This window comes from Melanaphis sacchari, unplaced genomic scaffold, assembly GCF_002803265.2.
Source record: "Melanaphis sacchari strain LSU unplaced genomic scaffold, SCAv2.0 Contig31_pilon_pilon, whole genome shotgun sequence".
NCBI classification, from domain to species: domain Eukaryota; kingdom Metazoa; phylum Arthropoda; class Insecta; order Hemiptera; family Aphididae; genus Melanaphis; species Melanaphis sacchari.
Window position 1 is genome coordinate 4,507,812 of NW_020271193.1, and position 23,799 is coordinate 4,531,610.

The following is a 23,799-nucleotide window of genomic DNA, read 5'->3' on the forward strand; positions in this document are numbered from 1 at the left end:
TTTCATGGTAATTTTTTTTCATAAGGATTTATTGTTTTTATTAAATATTTTAAATAACGTTAAAAAAAAAAAACAATCAAATTTTGTGTACAATTAATTAACTATTTTGAAAACTGAGAAGATTAAAAGACTTTTTAAATCATACTTAATTTCATATATTATTAATGGTGCATATTTAATTGTATATTATTTCATCGTTTTAAGTATATGTTTTAATGATTTGTCTGTAAAGTCTTCTAGCTCTGGGCTCGGAGCCCTGCCGGTATATTACATAATTATAATACGTCTCGTAGGTCATTGTATCAGAACGGGTAAATCGTTAAACAGAAGGGATATTGTACTTTCATTTTAATCGACAGGTACGATAGCAGAACGAGAACATTCCAAGTGGGAAAAAGCAGTGCCACTGACAAACAATCCGTACTCCGCTGAAAACATCGAAAAGCGCAAGTACAAGTCATTATTCGGCAGCAGAAGCAGCAGCGAAGCGTCACTGTGAGTATCTTTATTTTTATTTTTAATAAACAAATAATTTTAGTTGTATCTAAATTATTTGGTTTTCTTTCGACAGTTGGTTTTATAATATTATCAATCGCATACCTACCATTTTTTGCAGGAATTTAATTAATGGGAACGACTCAGCTGGTCTTTTGAAAATAGTCTGCAGCCCCTCGTTGCCGGATACGCAGCGGTAATTATCATTCGCTAGTCCAATAAAAATAAATTATTAATAATTAAAATATCACATATTGATACTTACCATATACTACCATACTGTATTCGTTTATCTTAACAACATTATATTTATATTGTAAAATTTCACTAAGCAAATTCGAAATTATTATGTCCAATGTATGGATAAATCATTAGAGCTTTAAAATCGCCTAGTATTAAACTTGAGAAAGTGAATATTTTTGAGATAATGCAAGTCCTTTTTTAATCTATTAAATATTGCTTAATGTTAAAGTAACTGTGATTAACAATATATCATACTATTTAGTGTTTTAATAATACGTATAAACTTAACTTCAGATTTAATCATAGAAGTTTAAAATGTTTAAATTATAATATCAACCTATAGACGCTGCTATTTCTATTTTATTTAGTGAAGTTTTATTTTATTGTATACGAGTATATAGATACAATGTCCTAGAATATTATAAAATTAAATCATCTCAAATTGGTTTCATTCAGGTATGGTCGAGATTACTACATCAATCAGTCTGGGGAATTGAAAACTAGACAAAAACAGGTTAGTGTTGGCGATGTCAGTACTTTGGAAAAATCAATAGTGTACGGAACTTTGCCTAGAACCGTGTTTAGGAACAAAACAGGGACAAACAACTTTGTTAAAAATCCCATTTACAGTGAGGACGTTACCAGACAATTTGATCCATGCCTATAATAACTAAACGTGCCATATAAAATATGTTGACGTTTTGTATATTATTCATACTAATTTTATTCTTTATGATGATTGGTAGGTAAATGGTCCAAAATTGAAAACTTTGGCTTTATGTGATATTTTTTTGTAGGTAAAAAATCGAAATAAGTTACCATTTAATATGATATTGTTTTTTTACTATACTATTTCAAATAAAATGTGTTATTTGTCAAATCTTACTTTAGTTTTTATTTGCGTTAGTTGATCTACTTGGAGAACCACCGTGAAGATCCTACGTTTGTTTTTAAAAATTTATTCACCGAAATAATACTTCACAGCTTATAATAAATAAATTGAAAAAAATATTATCATAATTAAGTACAAATAATAATAATAATAATAATAATAATAATAATTTAATACACGCAAAGTGTATTGATTTTTTTGAATTTTTGGCATTCATCTAAACTCTATAGTGATCAATTCCTCTATTGTTTACATAATCGTTTTATTTAATAGCCATTCGATAATCTTACCTACTATAATATGAAAACTACATTTTAAATTATATGCTCATTTATGTAATTTATTTGTAATGAATTTTTAGGTTTTCGGTAGTTATATTAAAATTTTAAATTTTACAATACTGAGTTGGACTTTACCTAAACGAATGTTTTATTAACTCAGCACTCTCGAAATTTTATCTCTGCGATAAAACCTGAAATTAAATGAGGAACTTATGTGATAAGCTACTCTTGCAAAAATGCCATTTCATCATCAATCAATAGCATATAAACATACGTATCCGTTGGTTGATTTATATACCTTTTTTAATACACAAATCATTTTTTGATTTATAGTATTTTAGTTTGAATTCAATACTCGTATTATTTTATTGAACTACCTATTAATATTGATACTTCGATGAATCGAGCTATGTTAAAATATCTGATATAGAATCCGACTGTATATTTCTTTTATCGTGGGGGCCATCTACGTTCCTAGGTCTCTATTCTGGTAAACTCAATGCTTCTCGGCCTTAACGCCGAAACAAATTCCAATTTCACGACTATTGAATTTATTATATTGTAATGATGCGTAAACACGTGCCCGCGATGTGTGTTGTGTGTCAGACTAAGGTATCCAAACTGGTAGTACAAATCGGTGGAGACCAATACGACGGTGACGCGCGGCGAACCAGCGGCGCACTGCAAGACTCCACGCGAATCACCCCGCAATCGCCGTCCAGTGGCGACTCGTCCGCGGCATTTGGCACTTACGGCGGTCCGCAGCGCCAAGACAAACTGGTCCAGCTGTGCTCGTGGACGGACCGACGGGAGAGCGGAGTCAGTATTCGTAAGAATTCAATCGCGGAATCGGCTGACGACGTACACCACTGTATGCCTTCGGTCAGAGAATTAGCTAAACAATTTTCGTCTAACGTAAGTGCAACCGAAATTATGTATTATATAATAAATGAATAATTACTATTAGGAAACTAACAATATGTATATGATTGAATACATTTTTCTCGATAATTTCCACGTATAAAAACTATTTAAATACTCACTATAGAATAAAAAACAAACAACTAGATACTTATTAGTTATTATTACTCAGGTATATTTGATTTTTCACGATGAAGGAGAAATCTTTTGACAATACTAATCTTCCATAGTCGACACACGAAACGTAATAAAAGATGAACATTTCCATCATTTTTGTTCAAAAAATCTTTTTAATATCGAAATAAATATACCATTTTATATGAATAGTAAAAAATATTATTAACTAAGAAAATACATGTTTTTTAGGAGTTTCGCACTTATTTTCCTTAGTCGATTCAGTTTTGTTGGTGGATGGAGAATGGTGAAGTTACTTTTTGCTCTTAGATCCCATTCTTTTGTCCTTATTTATTGGATATGCGCTTATAATATATTACTATAATTTATAAATCATAATACAATTTTTCAAAATTTAACTTAGAATGTTTTTTACACTTTTAGAACGCTGAAAACACATGCAAGAACTCGAGCAAACAAGTAAGTAAACTACCTGGGTGTTACGGTGCGAAGGTGTACCGACTCCAAAGGAGATTTGATTTGTAGTAAATGTTTAGTGTGCGTGTATATATGTATATAATATATGTATAATGTATATAAATATAGGCAGATTGATAGTGACTGATTCGGTGTAAGTTCTAGTACTTGTGTACAATAGTAATATGTGTAATTATCGATATTATTCTGTATTATAATATTATTATCTGCGCCTATATGTATTTTTATTTTAGTACGATAACAACATATCAAAAAACTAAAAAAAATATGTCATGTAAATGTATTAAATTCTCATATATTTTTAAATACAGCAATATAGTTAAAGTTGTATAACATAATATTATAAACATATTGTACATTCAGCAAAACGCTGATTATTGTTATTGACTTTATTATTGATAATATTAAAATAATATAGTTACAACAACACTTTTGAGCTTTCTCGTCGCGATGATATTTAACATTAATTTTTAGTTTTCAAATATAATATACAGTATAAGTTATATAATAGGTATATTATAAGTAGAAATGTATTTAAATGACAGCGCTTATAAAAAAAAAAATCAACCAAGTAGATATACTTGCTCGTGTTGTTTTTATATTATAATTTCTGGTTTATCAAAAAACTATATTCTTTACAGTTCAAAATTAAAATATATTATTGTTATATATTTTTATGTTTATATACATATGTATAATGATGTGTTGTAACAATTAGTTTTTTATTATTTTCAGTGCACGATTCAGTGAACGTGTCCTCGAGTGTAATAACTAATAAATTAATAAACGACCGTTACAAAAAATACATACCTTTAAACTATAGAAAGGTATTTATGCTGTGCACACACAAAATGAATAGAATCCGTATCGATGATTAAACTATGTGGATAGGTAACATGTAGTAGATACTTTTACTTATGTGGAATTGAATGATAACATTTTATTTTATCGTAAGACATAAATACTTTTTTTTTAAATTTTTAAATCAATATCTAGTATAATAAAATGTATGAACGAATGTGCCTATTTATTTATTTATTATCGGGTATCTGTTGGGAATTCGAACTATTGTGAAAAGTACACGTTTAGAAAGTATATTGTGTAAAATATGAAAACGCTAGACAGTAATAATATAGTAGTAGACATTCTATAGTACCTACGAATTAAAATCTAACCATGTGATTTCGGTTATGAGTATTGTTTTTACGCGTTGTACATAAATAAAATTATATCGTTATCGTATATGAACATTTTTTCGGTATAATAATTGGATATTATATTTTATACATATTATGTTGCATCTGATATTTCATTGCAATATTAGAAAGTTCTGCAGATAACATACTAGTAAATTGAAATTACGACAAAATATAATAATGTTGAAAGTGTAAGAAAAATTAAATTCGAAACAATTCAAAACGTCACTGCTAAATCACTTTAATAGGTACTATATACAAATAAATACACACCAGCAAACATATAGTTCTGTAACTAAATTAATATACCTACACCGTTGTGTAGCCGTACATTAGTCAAACGTTTAACTACTACCATTTTCAACTATTATACAAGGATGCGATTACAAACTTCCAAAATTCGTAAAATCATAATATTATGTGTGATATGTTAAAACAACAAAAAATAATTTTTCGACAACATCACTATATGGATACGCTCCAATAACAAATCAGGTGGTGTATTAAAATAAAACTCACCATTATTATATAATATACCTCTCCTATTTCTGAAGCCTCGACTTAACCAAACAATTAGTAGTAACAAAATCGTCTGATACTAAGTCTTCGCACACAATCTGTGGTATGGTCAAAATTGTCCTTCGTACACTTCTAACATAGTGGTATTTACACAGCTGAAATTATATTAGAACTAAAAAATCTATAATAAAAACTATCAAAACGATTTTATCCGTATCCTGTCCAAAAGTTTTTTCTTTAAATTGTGATATTTTAGTGTAATTTTACATGAATTTTAATCGGGTGATTTTTCTTGAAAAAAATATATATTGTCTGTAAGATTGAAATATTAATCCAACACAACACGGATAACGCTGTTCTCAATATTTTTGTAACAAATCTAAATAAGTAATCATAGGTAGTTCGTATAAATAGGTTTTTTAGTATTATAAAAAATAATAAGTCATATTATAATAGATGTAGTGTATTACAGTTATTACATGAGAGCAATTCGGTATAAAAGACACTAATAAGACGAATAGACAACTGATTTGTGTATGAAAATATATGCAATTTAACACTGGGCGCGGCCGGTGGATAATAAAATAATGATATTATAGAAGGTATATTACATTGTAGGTATTATGTATGGATGTTATACGTCGTTCAAGGTCTATCGTTGACTCCGAAATCCACTTATTACACTTCACATATACATTATACATATTTTGTATTACACCTACATGCGCACTTTTAAATAAATATTGATAGCAGTGAGTGGGGAGGAATCATAAGGGATCACCGTGGGGCCACAATATATCTCTACATCGGATACATCCCACCCACAAAATTGTTTTCACCAACTAAGTATTAATTTATACAAATATTTATATGATTATTTATCGTATATTATTTGTGGTCATGGGGATGGCAAAAAATGCCTTTGACATAAACGTTAACCCCTCTCCACACGTAAATAAACTCTCCGATTTTCAATGTTTACCTCTTTTTATTTAAAACCAGGTGCATTCAAAATTTCAAATACGAATAGCTGAAATTAAAAACTTATAAATTCATTTTTTTTCGTCACATCACGCTACTTTGTATTATACAAAGATTTTATATACTAAATGTATTATTTATTAATTATCAAGCTAATATTCTTAACGTTAACTTAACTTAATTAATTCAAGTTAATTTTTTTTCATCAACTTCTAGTACTACTTATGGTATATATTCGTGTTAAGATAACTTCAAAAATTACGGTTGCTTATACCTTATTATTATTGTTTATATAATTGTATTTTATATATTGAACACATAATGTTACTATACCTTCACAGAGATGTCCACAAATTGGTAATTCGTTAAAAAACCATTTAAAACTATTTTTTGTCGGTGAATTGGGGCATAAATTACTGAATAATTATAGTGTAAAATAATAATTTTGTTATTATATTGACGCACCGTGTAATTTATCGTTATTTGTTTCATTGTTGTACTTTTTTTAAAGATACACAGTTTAACGGCCAGGAGCCTTAGCCGAGAGTATCGCGAAGAATTAGGATTGAAAATACGTGATAAAAACGGGCACACTATACAAGATTCGGACGATAGTGGAAACGGATCTGCTAAGTCTGAGGACGCTATCTCCACGGTCAGTCACCAGTTGTAGTAAGCTTAGTGCAGAAATTTGCTATTACAATAGGTTAAAAACTTATTATATTATTATTATTATTATTATTATTATCATCATCATCGTGATGGCTTTAATATTATAGAGATTTCTATAATTTCTATATACTATAATAATATAGTCTTTTCGTAATTATTATTTTTATATTATATTACGGTACATATCATATTACACCTATAATATAGTGTAGGATATTAATATAATATTTTAATATTAATAAATATTCCAAATATGGGGTTTGTGCTATATAGCATTGATTTTATACCTAATATTTTATAATATCAATGATTATAGGTACATATACCTAGTACCTACTATGAGGTATGAATAGAACTGCAGTTGTTGTATTGTTATAATTTATTATCGTATAATAATATTAATTAAACTGTTATTATTATTTTTTGTTAAATAATAGGAGTATAATTAAAAACTATTAAAAATATAGTTTTTTTTTTTCAATTTTAGTAATTTTATTTTTTTTAATTGAAAAACATTATACAATTATTATTTTAATTAAAAATATATATGATTTGTTATTTGTATCCTTTATAATATTTATATGAAAAATATTTTGAAATAATAAATATATATTTTATTTTATGTTTAACTTGTTTAAGTGTATATTGTTGTCAATGAATTGTATTTTGTAATATCCACTATTCAACATATATTTTTATAGTATTTTTTTGTCAAATAGATAATTTTCACTAATTATTATCTCAATACCTACTACCGCGTTTGGATTCAAATCAATCGATTAATCTTTATAGTTTAAAGTACACGGAGTACTCTGGACATATCTGAAATATGTATCAAGATCTCGTTTGTTATATTTTTAAATATTCTATGAGTATACATTATACGCACAATTAATTCCTCATAACATGCCCATTAAATATGTTAATGGTGTTTACTTATATTAAATTAATACATTTTGTTATACTTTGAAAACCATAAATCGAAAACTTTGATTTTTAACTTGACTTCCTTTTGACCAAGCACTGATGTTGATATTACGATAAAAAAAAATAATCAGTTTTTCAAAAACCAGTGTTGCGTAAAAATCAACCTTAATAATTAATATTGAAACATATTTTTTTCTCATAAAAGTGTTAAGTACCATCATTATTTTATTTAATATATTGCCACCAAATAAATAGTTTTTTTTTTTATCCAAATCTTCAGATATGGTGTAAAAGAGCCAATCATGTATGTTGTTCGTGCGTTCCCGCCCAAATAAGAATTGACAATTTGAAACTTTTCCAAAATGTTCACCAACTTTTACCGCATATAGGTACCATGTCGTCTATTGCAAGAATTATTTTAAGTCGAATATTGCACTGTAGCAGTACCAGGGCCTTGATACTGATAAACTTTAACACGGTGAAGATACTCAACATTCAAAAACGTGGCAGCCATCTTCCCGTTGGCCAATCCAGTGATATTGAATTGAGTCCATCATACTTTTATGTGTTTGGATTGAGTCCGTATAGATAAAATGTCATAACTACCTATATAACCGCAGTGACACACAATTAGTTAATACTTATTTAATTATAAAATTATTAACGAGTGAAAATGGAAAATGAAGTGTATGTTTAGATAATATTTACCCGTAAAATAATTATTACTCCTTAAAAATTTTTTAATATGCTATTATATTTCTAAAAGAAATAACATACATAAGTATATACTTGAAATTTCCAAATTATTATTTTCAATACTTATATTATAACATTTTCAACAAATTTCAACTATTTTTGAAATATTTATAGGTATGAAAAATTTTCGATTTTTTTAGTATTTTTCTATAACTGTTGATAAAAAATTATTCTCTAGGTAAAAAGTACCTTTATTAATTATTATTTTTAATATTTTTTAATTAATTGACTCTTTATAGTTATTATTTCAATTAAAGAAAAAGACTCAACTCGAATAACCTAACAATATTGGTCCGACTCAACTCCGATAGCTCAAAAGTATTTGCGGGACTCAATTCAATGTTTCCGGCTAATCAGTGTTAACTGTAGTCTGTAAGAATATGGGTTAAAACTTAAAAGTAAGAGAATAGGTTGAAATGACGTGTTGAAATAAGAAGAAATGATGAGAAAGTCAAAACAGGTGAGTCAAATTTGGAAAAAAAAGATAAAGTGGCTAGGTTATTACAGGAATATGATGGCATGTTAAGTAAAAATAAGAGTAGGTAGTTAATCTCACTTGGATAGAATAAAGACGAAGCAGAAGCAGAATGTGCAATAATTCTGAGAAATAAAACATAGATTAATATACATGATCAATATATTAGCCATGTTAAAATAATTAAATAATACTAACAAGATCACTTCACTGCCAGTGTCTTAGATAGATTTCTATCTTAGTATCTTGAATCTATACTTTGACATTGTTAATTGAAATTTGTATTCATATACCGCTTCAATTTTCAAATATTTTCCCTAACTTGGTGTCTAAAATCCCTATAAAATGTATAACATTAAATAACATGTAATCTTAAATTAGACTAAAACATTTTTATATGTGGTTTTTACATTTTTTTAAAAATAACACATTTTTTAATCTATTCTGTGACAGCATATCGGTGTGTATTATTATTATTATTATAATAGCATGTACTTACCTACCTGACACGCGCCATTCTCGACAATAGAAATACTGAATAACAATACCATAAAGCACTGAGTAGGTACCTATAGATACATCCCACGCGTCATGTCAATGAAAAAAGACAAATCGCACTTTGTTAGTTTCGTACGATAAAGCCACTACAGGACTACAGTAATATTTTACGTTCGCCTGTCGGCAATTCGGAATAACCATAATATGTGAAATAAAAATTTGTGAAACGTATATTTACGACGTGTCACGTGTGTAGTAAATTGTTAAGTTACTAAAATACCTTGTGTAGTGTGTAGAGTGTAGACACTGTGCCAAGGGCGGTCAAACAGTCAACGGCGGACGATTTCGTAGTCCGAATGCCATTTTGTTAGATTTTATTGTTATGCATTTTATAATCTCCGCTAAAGGATTCCCAAGAATTGTGTGTATAATTTGTATTCGTACGAATCGTACGGCTCTTCATAAACTTTAGAGAAAAAACGTATTTTCATTGTCGGTAGTCTGTAGGTAGATCTTTATCAAACATTAAAATTAACTTTGTTCGTTGTATACCTGTCTTTAGGTAGTACCTACTTAGGTATACCGGTTACATGGTTTTTGCTCAAAATATTCAACCACTGAAAAATCTAAATTCTGGGTAAAAATAATTAACTATATTTTATAAAGAGAATAAATCATAAATGAATTAATTTAATGTGAAAGATTATAGTGATCCCGAAATCCGAGTTTGTAAAATCATCGGGTTTCAAAAGTAGTGAGATTTATAGTGTTAGTGACTAGTGTCGTTTTTAAATTTCTTGTTGACTAATTAAATTGTATTAATCTATCTTAAATTTAAATCGCCATATTTTAAGTAACATGTTATCATTCGAAAATTTGGATTTAAGCATAAAAAAATAAAAAAAATAATAAAAATTGCAGTGATTATAATCGACGAAACCGGAATGACTTAAGAGCTGGATATTGGATACTCGTGGACAGTGGAGTATCGAAGTAGGCATTTATGAAGCAATCATACCTCAAAACTACTATGGGTGAGTAAGGGAATGGCTATCAGGCAATTGATTAAGTATGATAAAACGTTTATAATAATAATATTAATTATACTATTAAGTGAAAAAAAATGTAAATTAAAATCTATGAATGCATTACCGCTCATGGATGTGGATCTACCACAAAAAAAACAAATTATTTGTAGAACTAAAAAAGTTTCAACTATTTTGTGTGAAAACTTTGATGTCAAAAAAGCAATTAATATTACCTTAAATGCAGTTTCAAAAATTATACCATTGGATAGTTTATTTATAATATAATATAGATATACATATATTTTAATTTTTTTTTTAAATTGTTTACTATTTATACTAATGTATACAATAAGTACCTAAATTTGATAAAAAAAACATGGAACGATAAACAAACGTTTAGACGTTTCACTTTAGAAACGACTGTAAATATAATTATTTATAAAATCACAATTTAAAAACATGATATTGATAATCAAAATATCATACTTAATGCAAAAAGATACACTATGAAAAAATATATCAATTGTCAATTTTTTTTAAACATGTTATTTTTAAATGAAATATTTTTTTTGTATAATTAGTTATTAAAAATAATTTAAAACATTTTTGCGGTAAGTATCTATTGGATTTTGTAGCACTGGATTTTTTATCCAATGAATATTTTGACCTATATTCATATACACATTGGTATCTAGTATCTACCTACCTATTACTGACAACCGTTATGACGTTATGAATTATTACGACCTACTGGCAAGTCGCAATGCCAAATAACTTTTTTTTTAGTGTTGTTGTTTTAAAATTTTATTTAACTAGTAAGTAGGCACGATGCTTTTTGTATAGTTTATTGTTTCCGTAAACAGCTATATTAGTCTCGTAGGCACCTTTTATATTATGACAATACGTCGTGAACATGATTATTATGTATACTTACTGAACGCCATTGTTACGGCGTAATAATATAATAGTTTAGTATTCACTGTGGTTATTAAAAATATGTGTTCTAATCTCCAATCCCTCCTCTCTTAGTGTCATGACGATTTATACAAATGCGCCCGATGCGACGGTATTAAATATTAATAATTAAAACACGAGGAACGGCTTTTGGGTTGTAGGCAGGGCTGTATATGTATTATCAATCTTGGGTAAGCTGTTTAAGGTACCTATAACCACCAAGAATGACAAATTTGAAGTTGATGAGGCATCACAATACCAGCAACTTTTTTTATACACTAATAGGCTATCATAGACGGAAAAAACTTTATTCTGGGAATGCTTTCGGAGTGTTCATTTTTCAAATAATATAAATTTTAATTGTAAACTTAAAAAACCAACAAAAAAATTATGTGATTAAATATATAGCAGTACAGCAATTACATAGCATAGACAATATTATTGGGATTAAAACATTTTTTTTAAGAAAAATACACTCAATTTATTTTGCTTTTTTGTCAAATATACATTTTATTTTTATAACTCTTGTTAGTAAATAAATAAATAACACATTTATTATCAATTTAAACTTGTAAGAGTAGGTATACATTTTAATACAACCAATTTTCTTTACGTTACATTTTAATATTTTTCTAACGATAATAAAATAATAATACTTAGTAACATTATCAACACTGATACATAAATATTAAGACTATTGTTAACAATGTACAATAACACCACTCAAGGAAGACAAATAGGATTATACCAGACGAATGTAGGACATTTTCTCACTTAATTTTAAAATTGTTTAAATACATTAAAATTATAGACTAATAATAGAATACATAACTGCCAAGTGAAAAAAAAATTATAAATAAATAGGTATGGAACTAAAATATAGGGCAAACTGCATGTGTGCTTTTATCCAAATATCTATAACTTGTATAATTAAATCCAATATACTATCATAGTTTATCATGGCACCACTGTATACTTCTTCAAACAACTACACATTCACTTAATAGGTACTCAACAGTAATTAGGATAGTCTCAGTGTAAAATTGTAAATTATTTTATATCACTTATCAAGTATTTATATGCATATCTCACAGTCAATCCTAATCATATAAACAGTAATTATCATAAAGAACTATAAGATAGATAATAGTGAATTGCCAAATTTATACAATCATAAACAACTATGTGTAAGATATACAAGAAGAGGAAATGTCTCTTAGAACTAAAAATGGTCGGAAGAAAATGTCCATCTACCACATTACACGCCAGGCACATTTACAGAGGGAAATAGATGTTAGAACCCTCCCATTCACATCATACAAAATCATTTTTAATTTATAATTTATTATTTGTTATGATTCCTCCTTTCAGAAAAAAAAGTATGGCTTACATGCTTGGGATACTCAAGTTAAATAAGTATATAGCAAAACATCTACTTTTAAACAGATATTTTTTAAATCCCTAACAGTAACACACACAGAAGCGGATCCAGAAATTTTCCATGGGGGGAGGGCGCATAAACAGCAAAAAAAGGTCATCAGATAAAAATAAGCAAAAGCTTGGCCCAATAATATCTTTTTTATTTAATTTGAGGGGGGGGTCTAGGATCCGCCACTGAATACACATACCTTCTACTTCATGATAGTAGTTCATTAGTTTAAACTATGTTACGTATGGACTTCACAATGCAATACTATCATTTAGGTTAATACTGTTTGAGCAAACAAATTCAACTATAATTAACTTATCTAAAATCTACATAGGCACGTTGTGATGCTAGCGCAAATTTAATAAAAATATAATTTTTTCAGTCTAATTTGTCTAACCGTCTGCGGTTTTGTATTTTCATTGCTGTCAAATTTTGAATAATATTATTTATAACCTATGCTATATCGTTAATCAAAATATAACAGGTATAATATTATGGACGGATATTGTACAGACTCAACCCTGTTAATTAGTTTCTTTATATATATTATATACACGGATCCAGATTTTCCAATACCACTTTTTACTTTAATCAAAAGTAATATGAAACCTGGTCGTAAACTAAATATTTAGACTCAAAGGCCATGGCCGGGTATAAGGTTTAAACATCTTAATAATAAACCCAAAGTATTTCACATTCATTTCCAACAATAATAGATTATAGTGGTTCAGTTTGTGTGGACATATCAACGGTTTCAGTAGCAAATAAATGGCATGTGCACTTGCAACTCATAGGTGAAGTATCTAAACTATCTGTTTGGTCTGGTTCTGCATCCATAGCCATAGTCAACAATGACTCTAAACGTTCAATTTTTTCCAAACGATCCATAAGTTTATCTGATAATACATCATCCATCATTTGCATAGATTCAGTAAGACTTGGTGGTTGTTCAGATACAATAGATTGAAATTCTCCTTATTAAAACATTGATGGCTATTAATAAATAATAGAACAAAGCAAAAATTAAAAAAAGATGCATTAATATTTACCTGATGCAGAATTATCTGATGATGTTGATTTGCCACTAATATTACTGTCTAAACTGAGGAATTCGTTGGAATCACATTCCTCTCCATTATATTTCCTATAAAACATTATATAATATATTATAATTGATCAATTAAATTATTTATACTTCTTACATATTTTTTCCTTCCATTTTTTCTAACTTTTTTGCAACCTTCATGGATCCTTTTAACTTTTCTTTATCTTCATCAGTTAATTCCAAGTGCCTACAATCATAGTTAAGATTTAAAAAATATTTAAATTAAACGCATTTAATTTATATTAATACCTTAATAATCTCAATTCTCTATTACTAAGAACGACATTTTTTCCATTATCAGAAGACAATTTTTCTTTAAGAACTTGTAATTCATTATCAATTTTACGTTGGTGCTTACGCTTTTGAACATTATCTGGGACAATGTATAAAAATGCTTGTTCTTCACATAACTCTTCAAGTAATTTAGTATTGGACGGATGAATTTGACTAAAAAACAATAAAAAAAAAAAGTTAAATTAATTTAAGTAAACCAGTCATTTAAAAAAATAAAACATACAAATCTCATAGTGGGAAACTTATTTAATTACTAGCACAAAATTGATTAAACATTATACATTATACGTTATAACACTAATAAGAACAGGAATCTGAATACAATTCAAATATCAAATATTAACCAAACAGCCAAATTAATTTTTCATCAAATTCAACTAATGAATTAAGGATTTTATATATTCTTAGAAGTTGTTAGATTATTAACATAATAATCATTAAGCTAGTTATAGAGCACTAGAAGTTTAAAAATGATAGAATTAGGTTTATTTATTGAGTTAATATTAAAATTGATAAGTGATTTGTTAAAAAACAAAAATATTTTTATAATATTATTAATGAATATATTTAATTATTGATTACCAAACTATAATCATAGTTTTATAATCAACTATAATAAATTAATAAATAAAAATTTTAAATAGTGATAGATCATAATTTCAATACTTGAACATGAATATTTCTAATAGCTATAATATTTATTTATAATTACAAGGCATATTATACATTATACTATGAGAAACTATAATGACAGTGTGTCAGGTCAATTTTTTAATATAAGAAACCATATAATATTATAAACTCCCTGTGTATAATGCACCCTACAAATACTATCATTAAATTATGTAGGTATTCATTATTTAAATAATTTGTTTAAAAATAATGTTAACTATACATGGAATACTTACGCAGATATAGTTTTATATAATTTAGGCATGAGAGTTAGTACGTCACTAGCAGCATAGGCAAGCATATCTTTAGATAAAGGCCTTCGTAGCCAATACCTTTGATCTTTTTTATTTAAAGTTCTCAATTGATCCTTAGATGAGTTTATTGGTAAATCATACTTTTCACATATGGCATTTAGACTAAAATTTTTTGCCTTGTACACCGGTTGTCCAGTTTCTTGAAATTGAATAATAGCAATAGCGGCCTAAAATTGAATAACATGTCATATACTCATATATTATATTAATTTATTTATATTATGGCGAAAAAAAATAAATAGAAATTGATTACATATTCAAAAACAAATAAATTAATATCAATAATAAGATTTAAAACAAAAGCGCATCAGAAATTTTTCAGATTTATTATGAATATTGAATTATGGTACACTGATATATTATATGTAATTAAAAATTAAAATCATAACATACCACTAAAACAAAAATATTAATTTAATGATTTTTGATGATAAATATATCTAAATCAGACTTGCTTAAAAGAAAGGTATAAATATGCAAATTCCCACAAATTCGCTTCCAATCACAAGTGATAATCATTTAAAATTGTAGTTAATTACTAATTAGTAATTACACTAAATTGAGGTTCAGAAATTCTATTTTATGAATTCATTTTTTTCTAGACGGTTCGAACGACAATTTAACAAAATATTTGAATTTCGTGGCAATCATAACTATACCAATATTTGCACAAATCAAATTTAGTCACGAATATTCGTGAACATAATACAATTTAAACACTCATTTATTATACCACACGAAACAAAAAACTGTTACAGGTTGCACACAATAAATGAAACTATTTCATTTATTTTGTGCCATAAAAATATTGTACAGGAATAGAACAAAATAAATAAGACTAGGAGTGGTTAAATTGACATAAGTAAATGATAGTTTATAGTTTATATGCTACGACAACACACAACTCTACTTTAATTAAACTTATACATTATTTTTTTCAATAATAAAACTACTAAGTACTAGATACTTCAGGTAAACTTACCTGAATATCGAACACGTTTTTCATTGCAATGCCAAACTGGTTGTACAGGTTTAAGCTTTCATTTCGACAATCATTGATCACCTGTAAATACATAAAAATACTGAAAATAATATATTTATAATTTTGTAAAAGATTTTTAATTAACTAATAATTTTTTAAAGCAACTATCTATAAAACTCCTAATTTATATCAATTTTTAAACCACGTAATACACGCGTATAGGTTAAAATTAAAATTAATAAAAAACAGGTACTTATGTTTGTTAACCAGCAAAACAAGTATTATAACTCTTATTAATTATAATTTATAAATTATTAAAATCATACTTTAATCTTAAAACTTAGGATAGTTGTAGCACTGCAAATGAACAATGTTCCCCTCTTGTGATTTAAATCACATTTTTTATTATACTACTTATTTTATATTTATATTTTATGTAGATTGTATAAGTATCGAGATTTTATTTAAATATATTATAAAAAATTTGCAATTACAGAGAAAAAATAAATATTATTCCATCAACTTAATTTAATCATAAATGCGCAAAGCCAGGCCAATACTATATTACATAAAGATATAAACAAATATGATTTTTTTGATTTATGATCCTTTTGTACGAACGGAGCAGATTTTGAGTGTGAAGTACAAAATAGTTTTTCGGAGCTTATTCAATGTCCCATGACAAAAATATCTTTCAGACTAGTAGGCAGTACACATTAAAGAAAAGTGGCGTGTTTACGTGGCTTATATTTTATCTGTGTGGGCATATTTTCGGTAAAACAACGTAGTATCAATATTTATTTATACAAGATTCGAATAAATTTTAAATAACTCATAGAGGATAATCATTTTCCAACAGAAAGATATTTTTATTTTGTTAACATTTTAATATTAAAAATTTTCGGTTTTGAAAATACTTAGATTGGGAATGAATTTAAAATAATATTTAAGATTTTATCTTTAATTTCATGTTTGTAGTGTTTAAAATATATAAAAAAAAATTAAAAATTGAATATCAACATTTATTTGAATTATTATTAGGATTAATTTTACTTGGTAATACACATTTTAATGTTCTTAAATAAATTTCAATTTTTGTTCTTAAATAGTAATTTAATCACTTATTTTTCTGTAACACGTATTAAAAACACAGCGAAACTTCAAAAGGAATAAAATAAATAAATTAATTGCATACTTATGAACCTAGCTATTTTGCTAATCCTATTTATTCAAGTAAAACTGATAAATCGACATATTTTCTGAATTCTATTATCGATACGCAAAATACACAAGTTAAAAGTTATTATCAAATAAAATATGAAAGAAACTATATTTGGTGGTTGAACCAACTTATGGGTTTAAAAATATTCAAATAGTGAAAGAAATAATTACAGTGTTAAAAATAATACCAAATGCATTTAAATTCCTTTAAGTCAGATAATTTTGGATTAGAAAAACTAAATCACTGAAATTCATAAGAAAAATAATTCGTAGTCAAAAAAGGATATTGCCGTTAAAAAATAATAATACACACACACACACACATATATACAAATCTAACAAACAATAACAAATTGCATGGCTGCGTAAATGGATATTGAGTATCTTCAATTATTGGCGTTTTTACACACTGTATACAATTATTTTAATTTGACAAAAGTTCTAAGAAAACGTTTAAAATTGTATCAACTTTATTGAAGAATACACAAAAATAAAATTTTTAATTTAAAAATAGAAATTATATATTATAAGTATATATTAACTTGTTTAACATTATTAAAAAGTGAGTGATAATTAAACTTTTTAAATTGCTAGGATACAAAGAGCACAAATACGAAAAATATTTTAAACTTGTTTATTTTTAAATATAAGAATTATTATTGGTCCCAGATGTAATCTCAAAGGAATCTTACATGGGATTTCGAAGGGAGCATGTATATTTAACCAACATAAGGCATAAGCACACGTATAAGATAAATTATTTATAATTTGTTAGTTTAAAACATAACACATCAGATAAGTAGAAAAATGTTTACTTTTACATATTTTACTGTTGGTATTATCATAAGGTAAATTAAAAAATTATATAATTAACATTATTCTGAACGTTATGTTAAAAATAATATACAATATTAATTGTGTTTATAGGGTACTTACTACCTATAAATTATAACTATTAGGTTTAATAAATTAATTTAATTTAATTTTCTCACATTTTATTAAGGAGTTAGTCTTCAACTAAAGTAATTTGATTTTCTAATAATAATAGTATTTTAGTATTTTGAGATTTTTCTAGATAATTACTACATACTAAAAGAGTTGTTTAATTTTCGGAGTACCTGAGGTCTAATAGTCTAAAGCATATTGTTTGAAATTTGAATAGTTTATACATTTTGTAATCTAAAGTCAGCACACGTAACATCATAACCCACACACTCAAGCCACATATATATATATATATATGTATAAGAACTCGAGTACCCTAGACGCGTCACACGTCCTACTCTACGTTTATACCGTTTGTTGTCGATGTTTTCGTAATCAAGTCGATTGTTTTCATTAACAATAATTATCATTCCCACTGAATAATAACTAATAAGAATGCCGTTTTGGCCTGTCAGTCGTCAATGACCTCGACAAAGTTATCACATACATTTTTACCGATCCCCGCTTTAGAGTGCGAGCACGGGTGTTTGCCGCGCGACTTAACTGGACAACTTCCGCACATACCTACCACGCGAATAATAATACTATGATATATGTATACACATTACACACCCATTCGATATAGCAGGACATAATAACAGTTTCATAACATTTCTCCAACCTACTCTACACTCTACAGCAGCACGATAGATGTATACAAGTACAAGAAACGTATTTCCATTAAAATCACACTTGGTAGAAAGTACGATGATTGAAACTATAATCCAATCATTATAGATATTTAGGTGTTTAGAACTAAACGAATTGAAATATAACTATAGCAAATTTTGTCAATTCCATGATAAATAAAAAATAAATAGATTAATATTGTTTTAATTTAAAATCCCAATTTAAATAATACGCCATTTTAGATTCTAAAATGAACGTAATGATAACACAATAACTTAATGTTATTTGTCTGTTATTTCTTGTTTATGGAACAGTAATATTAATTATGCTCTAATATTAAATTTCGACTGTAGTTTATGGTAGCCAACTTGATTTAGTTAATACTTGAAGAGGTTAAAAGTAAAAAGTACACAATACTTTTTAAAGTATCAAGAAAAACCAAAAAAAAACGAAATTATTTTTTTGTAATTAAAAAAACTACTACTTAATCCTAGATATATTTGAAATTTTTGGTTTATGAATGATAAAATATATTTTTTTTAAGTAAAAAGCCATAAAAGTATAATAAAATTAATCTTAGATATAAAATAACTTCAAAATTAATTTAATAAATGCATTTTATAAAATGTTGTTTTCTAATAAAAATATATTTTTTTTTTTAAATTTAAAAAAATGATCAATGCATTTAAAACTATTATGTATTTGAAATATTTTAAAATAAATATCAATATTTAACAAAAACTCCCAAATAATCTTGTATACTTATGTTATAAAATATAAACTTAAATAAACAAATAAATACAAAATGTATTAATGCTACTAAGGTGAATAGAGTACTTGCTATACACAAAAATATAACTATGAAGTTAAGTTTGCTTCAAACCATTGTCATCTATAGCTATTTTTAAATTAAATAAAATTCAAAAAGTAATTTGAAACAATTAAGATATTTTATATAACTTAACATGCTCCACATGGATAAATTATAAGTTTATAAAGAAAGTTACTATTAACTTAATAAAATTAGGTAATATGTTTCATATTTTTATACTCATTAAAATACAAAAAAGGGTTAGATTAAAATTTTATTATGTATCAGCAGTAGACTTGACTGCCACGTAGCTTTTTACTTTACACAAAATATATAGATGTGTAAGTATAATTGAATAAAAAAATGATAATATAAGTAATCCTATCCCACCTAACTGTACCTAAGTAATTTTATTTAAATACTTAGAAAGCTTTTAAGTTATTCCCTTTATAATTGGTTATTCAATTGATAATAAAATAATTTCCAAGGTACTCTATTGTCTTTACTATCTTTAAGTATTCCTATCAGATGCATTAAATACCTAATTTAAGATAAGAAAAAAAAGAAATGGCTAATAATAAGAAATAGTAGTAATAGGTAAATATTTTTTACTACTATAGGTATAGACTTAGTTATTAATAATTGCATATATTTTGTAAACATAAAAAAGTTAGAATGTATAAATGAAGAAATATTGAGTTAGAACCACAATTTTATTATTAGGATATACATAACTTCTTTCATTACCATTATAAGACACTCCACTCAATGAAATATTTTATCACCAGTTACCTTCAAGTGACAATATACATTATACATATTGCTATATTCTGGTGATATAAATTCAGTCAGACCATTGAGAAGGATCAATAAAACCTAATTTATTAAATTTATTATTTGATATTTAGTTCTCCTAATTTATTAATTATAAGTGGTTGCATGGAAAATAAAATAATGTTCTATAAAAAATCCAGATACATTAATGATTTATTATATTCTATTAAAAAGTTTATTTGAGAAATTAATAGTGTATTTTGTGTATTTTATACGTGATAAAGAATTACTTTATAAAATTATGAGTATGTTTTGTTTTAGAACTTCATAATTTTATAACATTATGGACATATAAATAATATAATTTACACTGTCTTAGAACATAATGAATCTTTAATACTATAACTTGTATGCCTATAGTATTCTGAAAAATAATTATTTATAAAACTTTACAAGATATATATTATCATAAAACATGACAGAAACATACCAGTAATATATATTAGTGAAGGTATAGCAATAATCAAAATAGTATATCATTATTAAGCAACTTGTAAAAACATAAGTTTTTATATTATCAATAATATAGTCTAGATATTTTTTTTATAAACTGATTATAAAGAAAAACTTATAAGTCATAACATATACCAAATTTTATTTTGTTAAGTAGTTAATACTTAATTAGATAATATTGTATTAAAAGAGTTGACGTTAACTAAGTAATAGATTTATTTTACTAACCTTAAGTATTTCTTCACTTTCTAGTAAACTTTGTAATCCACCACTTTTAATTAATTGTGGACAAGCAATTAAATCAAATATAAAACATAATCCATCATCAGTTACCACTTGCATTAAACTTAATTGACCGCTGGCTCCAATAGATACACCTTCAAAATCTATACCAATAGCTGACTTTCGTGCCAAAATTTTATCGACAATATTAGTACATTCTTTAATATTTGTTACTATTGCTTTGATATTGTTTAACACTTTTCCTTTCCATGCATCACTATCATCATAGCCGTTTGGTGTTTTGCTATTTCGCTCGGTGTTTTCTGCGATCGTTTTCATAACTAAATTATTGATTCTTTGTTTAAGGGATTGATTATTATTTGATACTGGTTTGGGTAGAGGAGGGGACATAGGAGGAGTTAATGGTACGACTTCTATAGGAATTCGAGCAATTTTAACTTCTGGTTTAGGATCATTTTTTGCTAATGTTATTAAATTAGATTGTGTATTAAATTGGTCAGGATGCATTTTCAAAAATGTGAATAAATCTGATGGAGTTTTAAAAATTGAAGACCAAGTGTTTTCTGTAAAACGTAAAGAAATACTATGAAACAATTGATCAGTTAACATTGGTCCTTTGCATTCTAAGCATTGTACACAAAACGTTAAAAGACGTTTTGTGATTTCTGGATCAATTTTAATTTCACGCTGATCGCTATCATCATACATTTTACGCTCCAGTCCTGCATACTCTGTAAGTATAATAGTATCTTCACCTACAGTAAATACATCAGGATATTTCAACAGAAAATCTCTAAATTCTTTGATGTGTAGACCAGATATTAATCGAATTTCTGGTGGCGCTTGAGAACGGTGTCCAAGTAGGCATCGGATTGGTACTTCAGTTCCAACTCCATATTTCAACAATTTATCCTTAAAATAATGGACAGCTTTGTGGTTATAATTGGTATCGGATTGTACTGGTGCAACTATCTGAGATGCGGCGACTAGATCTCCATCCAACGTGAATAAAGATGGATGTTGCGACAGGAATTTCTTTAAGCCCGACTGCGATCCGCCAGCGATCTGACGCATCTCTTTAGTGAATCCTTTTGAACCAAATTGGCAGCTTAAATCGTGCAAGGATCGTGGAGTGCCCTTGTCAACCAATTTTTCAAAAAAGAACAGCAGCGTTTGGTTTCTTACCGATTCGTATTCCGAACTGTCCATTATAACGTTATGTCTGATCCCAGCGGAACTATAATTACTGTATTGTTATTGCTCCGCTATGTGGCCGCTGATAGATTTTATGATTTCAATATTTATTATTTTCATCGATAGGTAGGTAAGTAGATAGTTGCATCCTATATAGTTATGATTGTCGTGCAGGTCGTCGGGACGCCCCGAACAGCTCAGATTCGCCGAGCTGATTCATTTTTAGTTGTTTAAAGAGAGAAGAGAAAAATTAAAAATTAAAAATAAAAAACTTAAAAAAAAATTAACGTTCACCTAAACTACACAGTACACATCGGTCGCACCGGGCGACGGTACGTATACCAAAATACTACGGAGAGCGGCGGCGCTAGTGCACTGGCACGTCTGGCACAAAAAAATGTTAATACACCGTCGCCGAGTGTCGACCGCCGTCGACGACGATTATCGCGTGTAGCGATGTTTGTAGGCGGCGGGAGTGGGGTCGACCTTGAACATCATCAACTATCGACGTTGGTAACTCTATGCCGGGCAAGATAACAGTATATTAGTATGATACACGGCGACTTCAACTCATACACAACTGTAGTGACTACATCTAACTCGACATTTGGTTTGTGATCGAAACCCTTTTTTGTAGGTAGATATTTTCAATTAACTCTTGTTGGTTCACGAGTTCAAAATCGACCTTTCGTTGAATTTAATTTTTTAAGCCCCGATATTACTTATGTTAGGATAATAGGGCATAGTCGTAGTAGTTACATCGCATTTTTTGACGGCTAGTACGAGTCGGTGTCATTTCTTTTATTTTTTGGTCTTGCACGCACTGCACTTACGTTATCACTTATCAATCGCGTGCACAAGCCAAGAGTTGCAGGCCAGAATACCATTATTTTTTTTTGGCTATAGGTTGAAGGTTCACAAATCCGGAATCATTATACTTCTATATGAGTCTCAAAATACTCCATTCGGACCGATTTTATTTCATGTTGTTATGCTCCATACTTAATTTCCGCTTGATGTCCACATTACTGTGTACTTGTCTACAACTTGCGATAGGTATAATGATATATAGTACCTACTACCTACTGTACTACTTTGTACAATGATAGTAATAATTAATAGGTAAACATATTCGACCTGTAATATTTCTAAGCTGGTATCCAGTTTTCAGGTATTCGTTTTT

General features: G+C 27.4%; 2 protein-coding genes across 5 annotated transcripts in view; one reads left to right on the plus strand and one right to left on the minus strand.

Annotated features, from left to right (window-relative positions):
* Positions 1-6,913, plus strand: part of LOC112596463 — a 43,500-nt gene extending 36,587 nt beyond the window's left edge. For 3 of the 4 annotated variants that reach the window (XM_025342152.1, XM_025342154.1, XM_025342155.1), the window contains 6 exons: positions 360-495; positions 617-691; positions 1,195-1,252; positions 2,518-2,826; positions 3,391-3,426; positions 6,652-6,913. In XM_025342152.1, the coding sequence (XP_025197937.1) occupies positions 360-495; positions 617-691; positions 1,195-1,252; positions 2,518-2,826; positions 3,391-3,426; positions 6,652-6,813 (776 nt within the window). In that variant the 3' untranslated portion in view covers positions 6,814-6,913. Of the gene's footprint in view, positions 1-359; positions 496-616; positions 692-1,194; positions 1,253-2,517; positions 2,827-3,390; positions 3,427-4,179; positions 4,418-6,651 lie in introns of those variants that run through there. The other variant, XM_025342156.1, reaches the window with a different exon arrangement.
* Positions 6,914-12,069: 5,156 nt separating this feature from the next.
* Positions 12,070-22,997, minus strand: LOC112596312 (egalitarian protein homolog). The gene is made up of 7 exons (XM_025341920.1): positions 21,408-22,997; positions 16,247-16,327; positions 15,187-15,431; positions 14,234-14,431; positions 14,082-14,171; positions 13,929-14,023; positions 12,070-13,853 (listed from the first exon to the last, which is right to left on the minus strand). The coding sequence occupies exons 1-7, from the start codon at positions 22,629-22,631 to the stop codon at positions 13,597-13,599; spliced, it is 2,190 nt and encodes a 729-aa protein (XP_025197705.1). The 5' UTR covers positions 22,632-22,997; the 3' UTR covers positions 12,070-13,596.
* Between the last annotated feature and the right edge of the window lie 802 nt (positions 22,998-23,799).

Excerpts from the sequence above, each read along its gene's own strand:
- LOC112596312 (XM_025341920.1), bottom strand. The coding sequence starts at position 22,631 with ATGGACAGTTCGGAATACGAATCGGTAAGAAACCAAACGCTGCTGTTC. Across the intron at positions 14,432-15,186 it reads TTATATAAAACTATATCTGC|TCAAATTCATCCGTCCAATA; the intron begins GTAAGTATTCCA and ends ATTGTTTTTTAG. Across the intron at positions 14,024-14,081 it reads AAAATGGAAGGAAAAAATAT|GAAATATAATGGAGAGGAAT; the intron begins GTAAGAAGTATA and ends AATGTTTTATAG.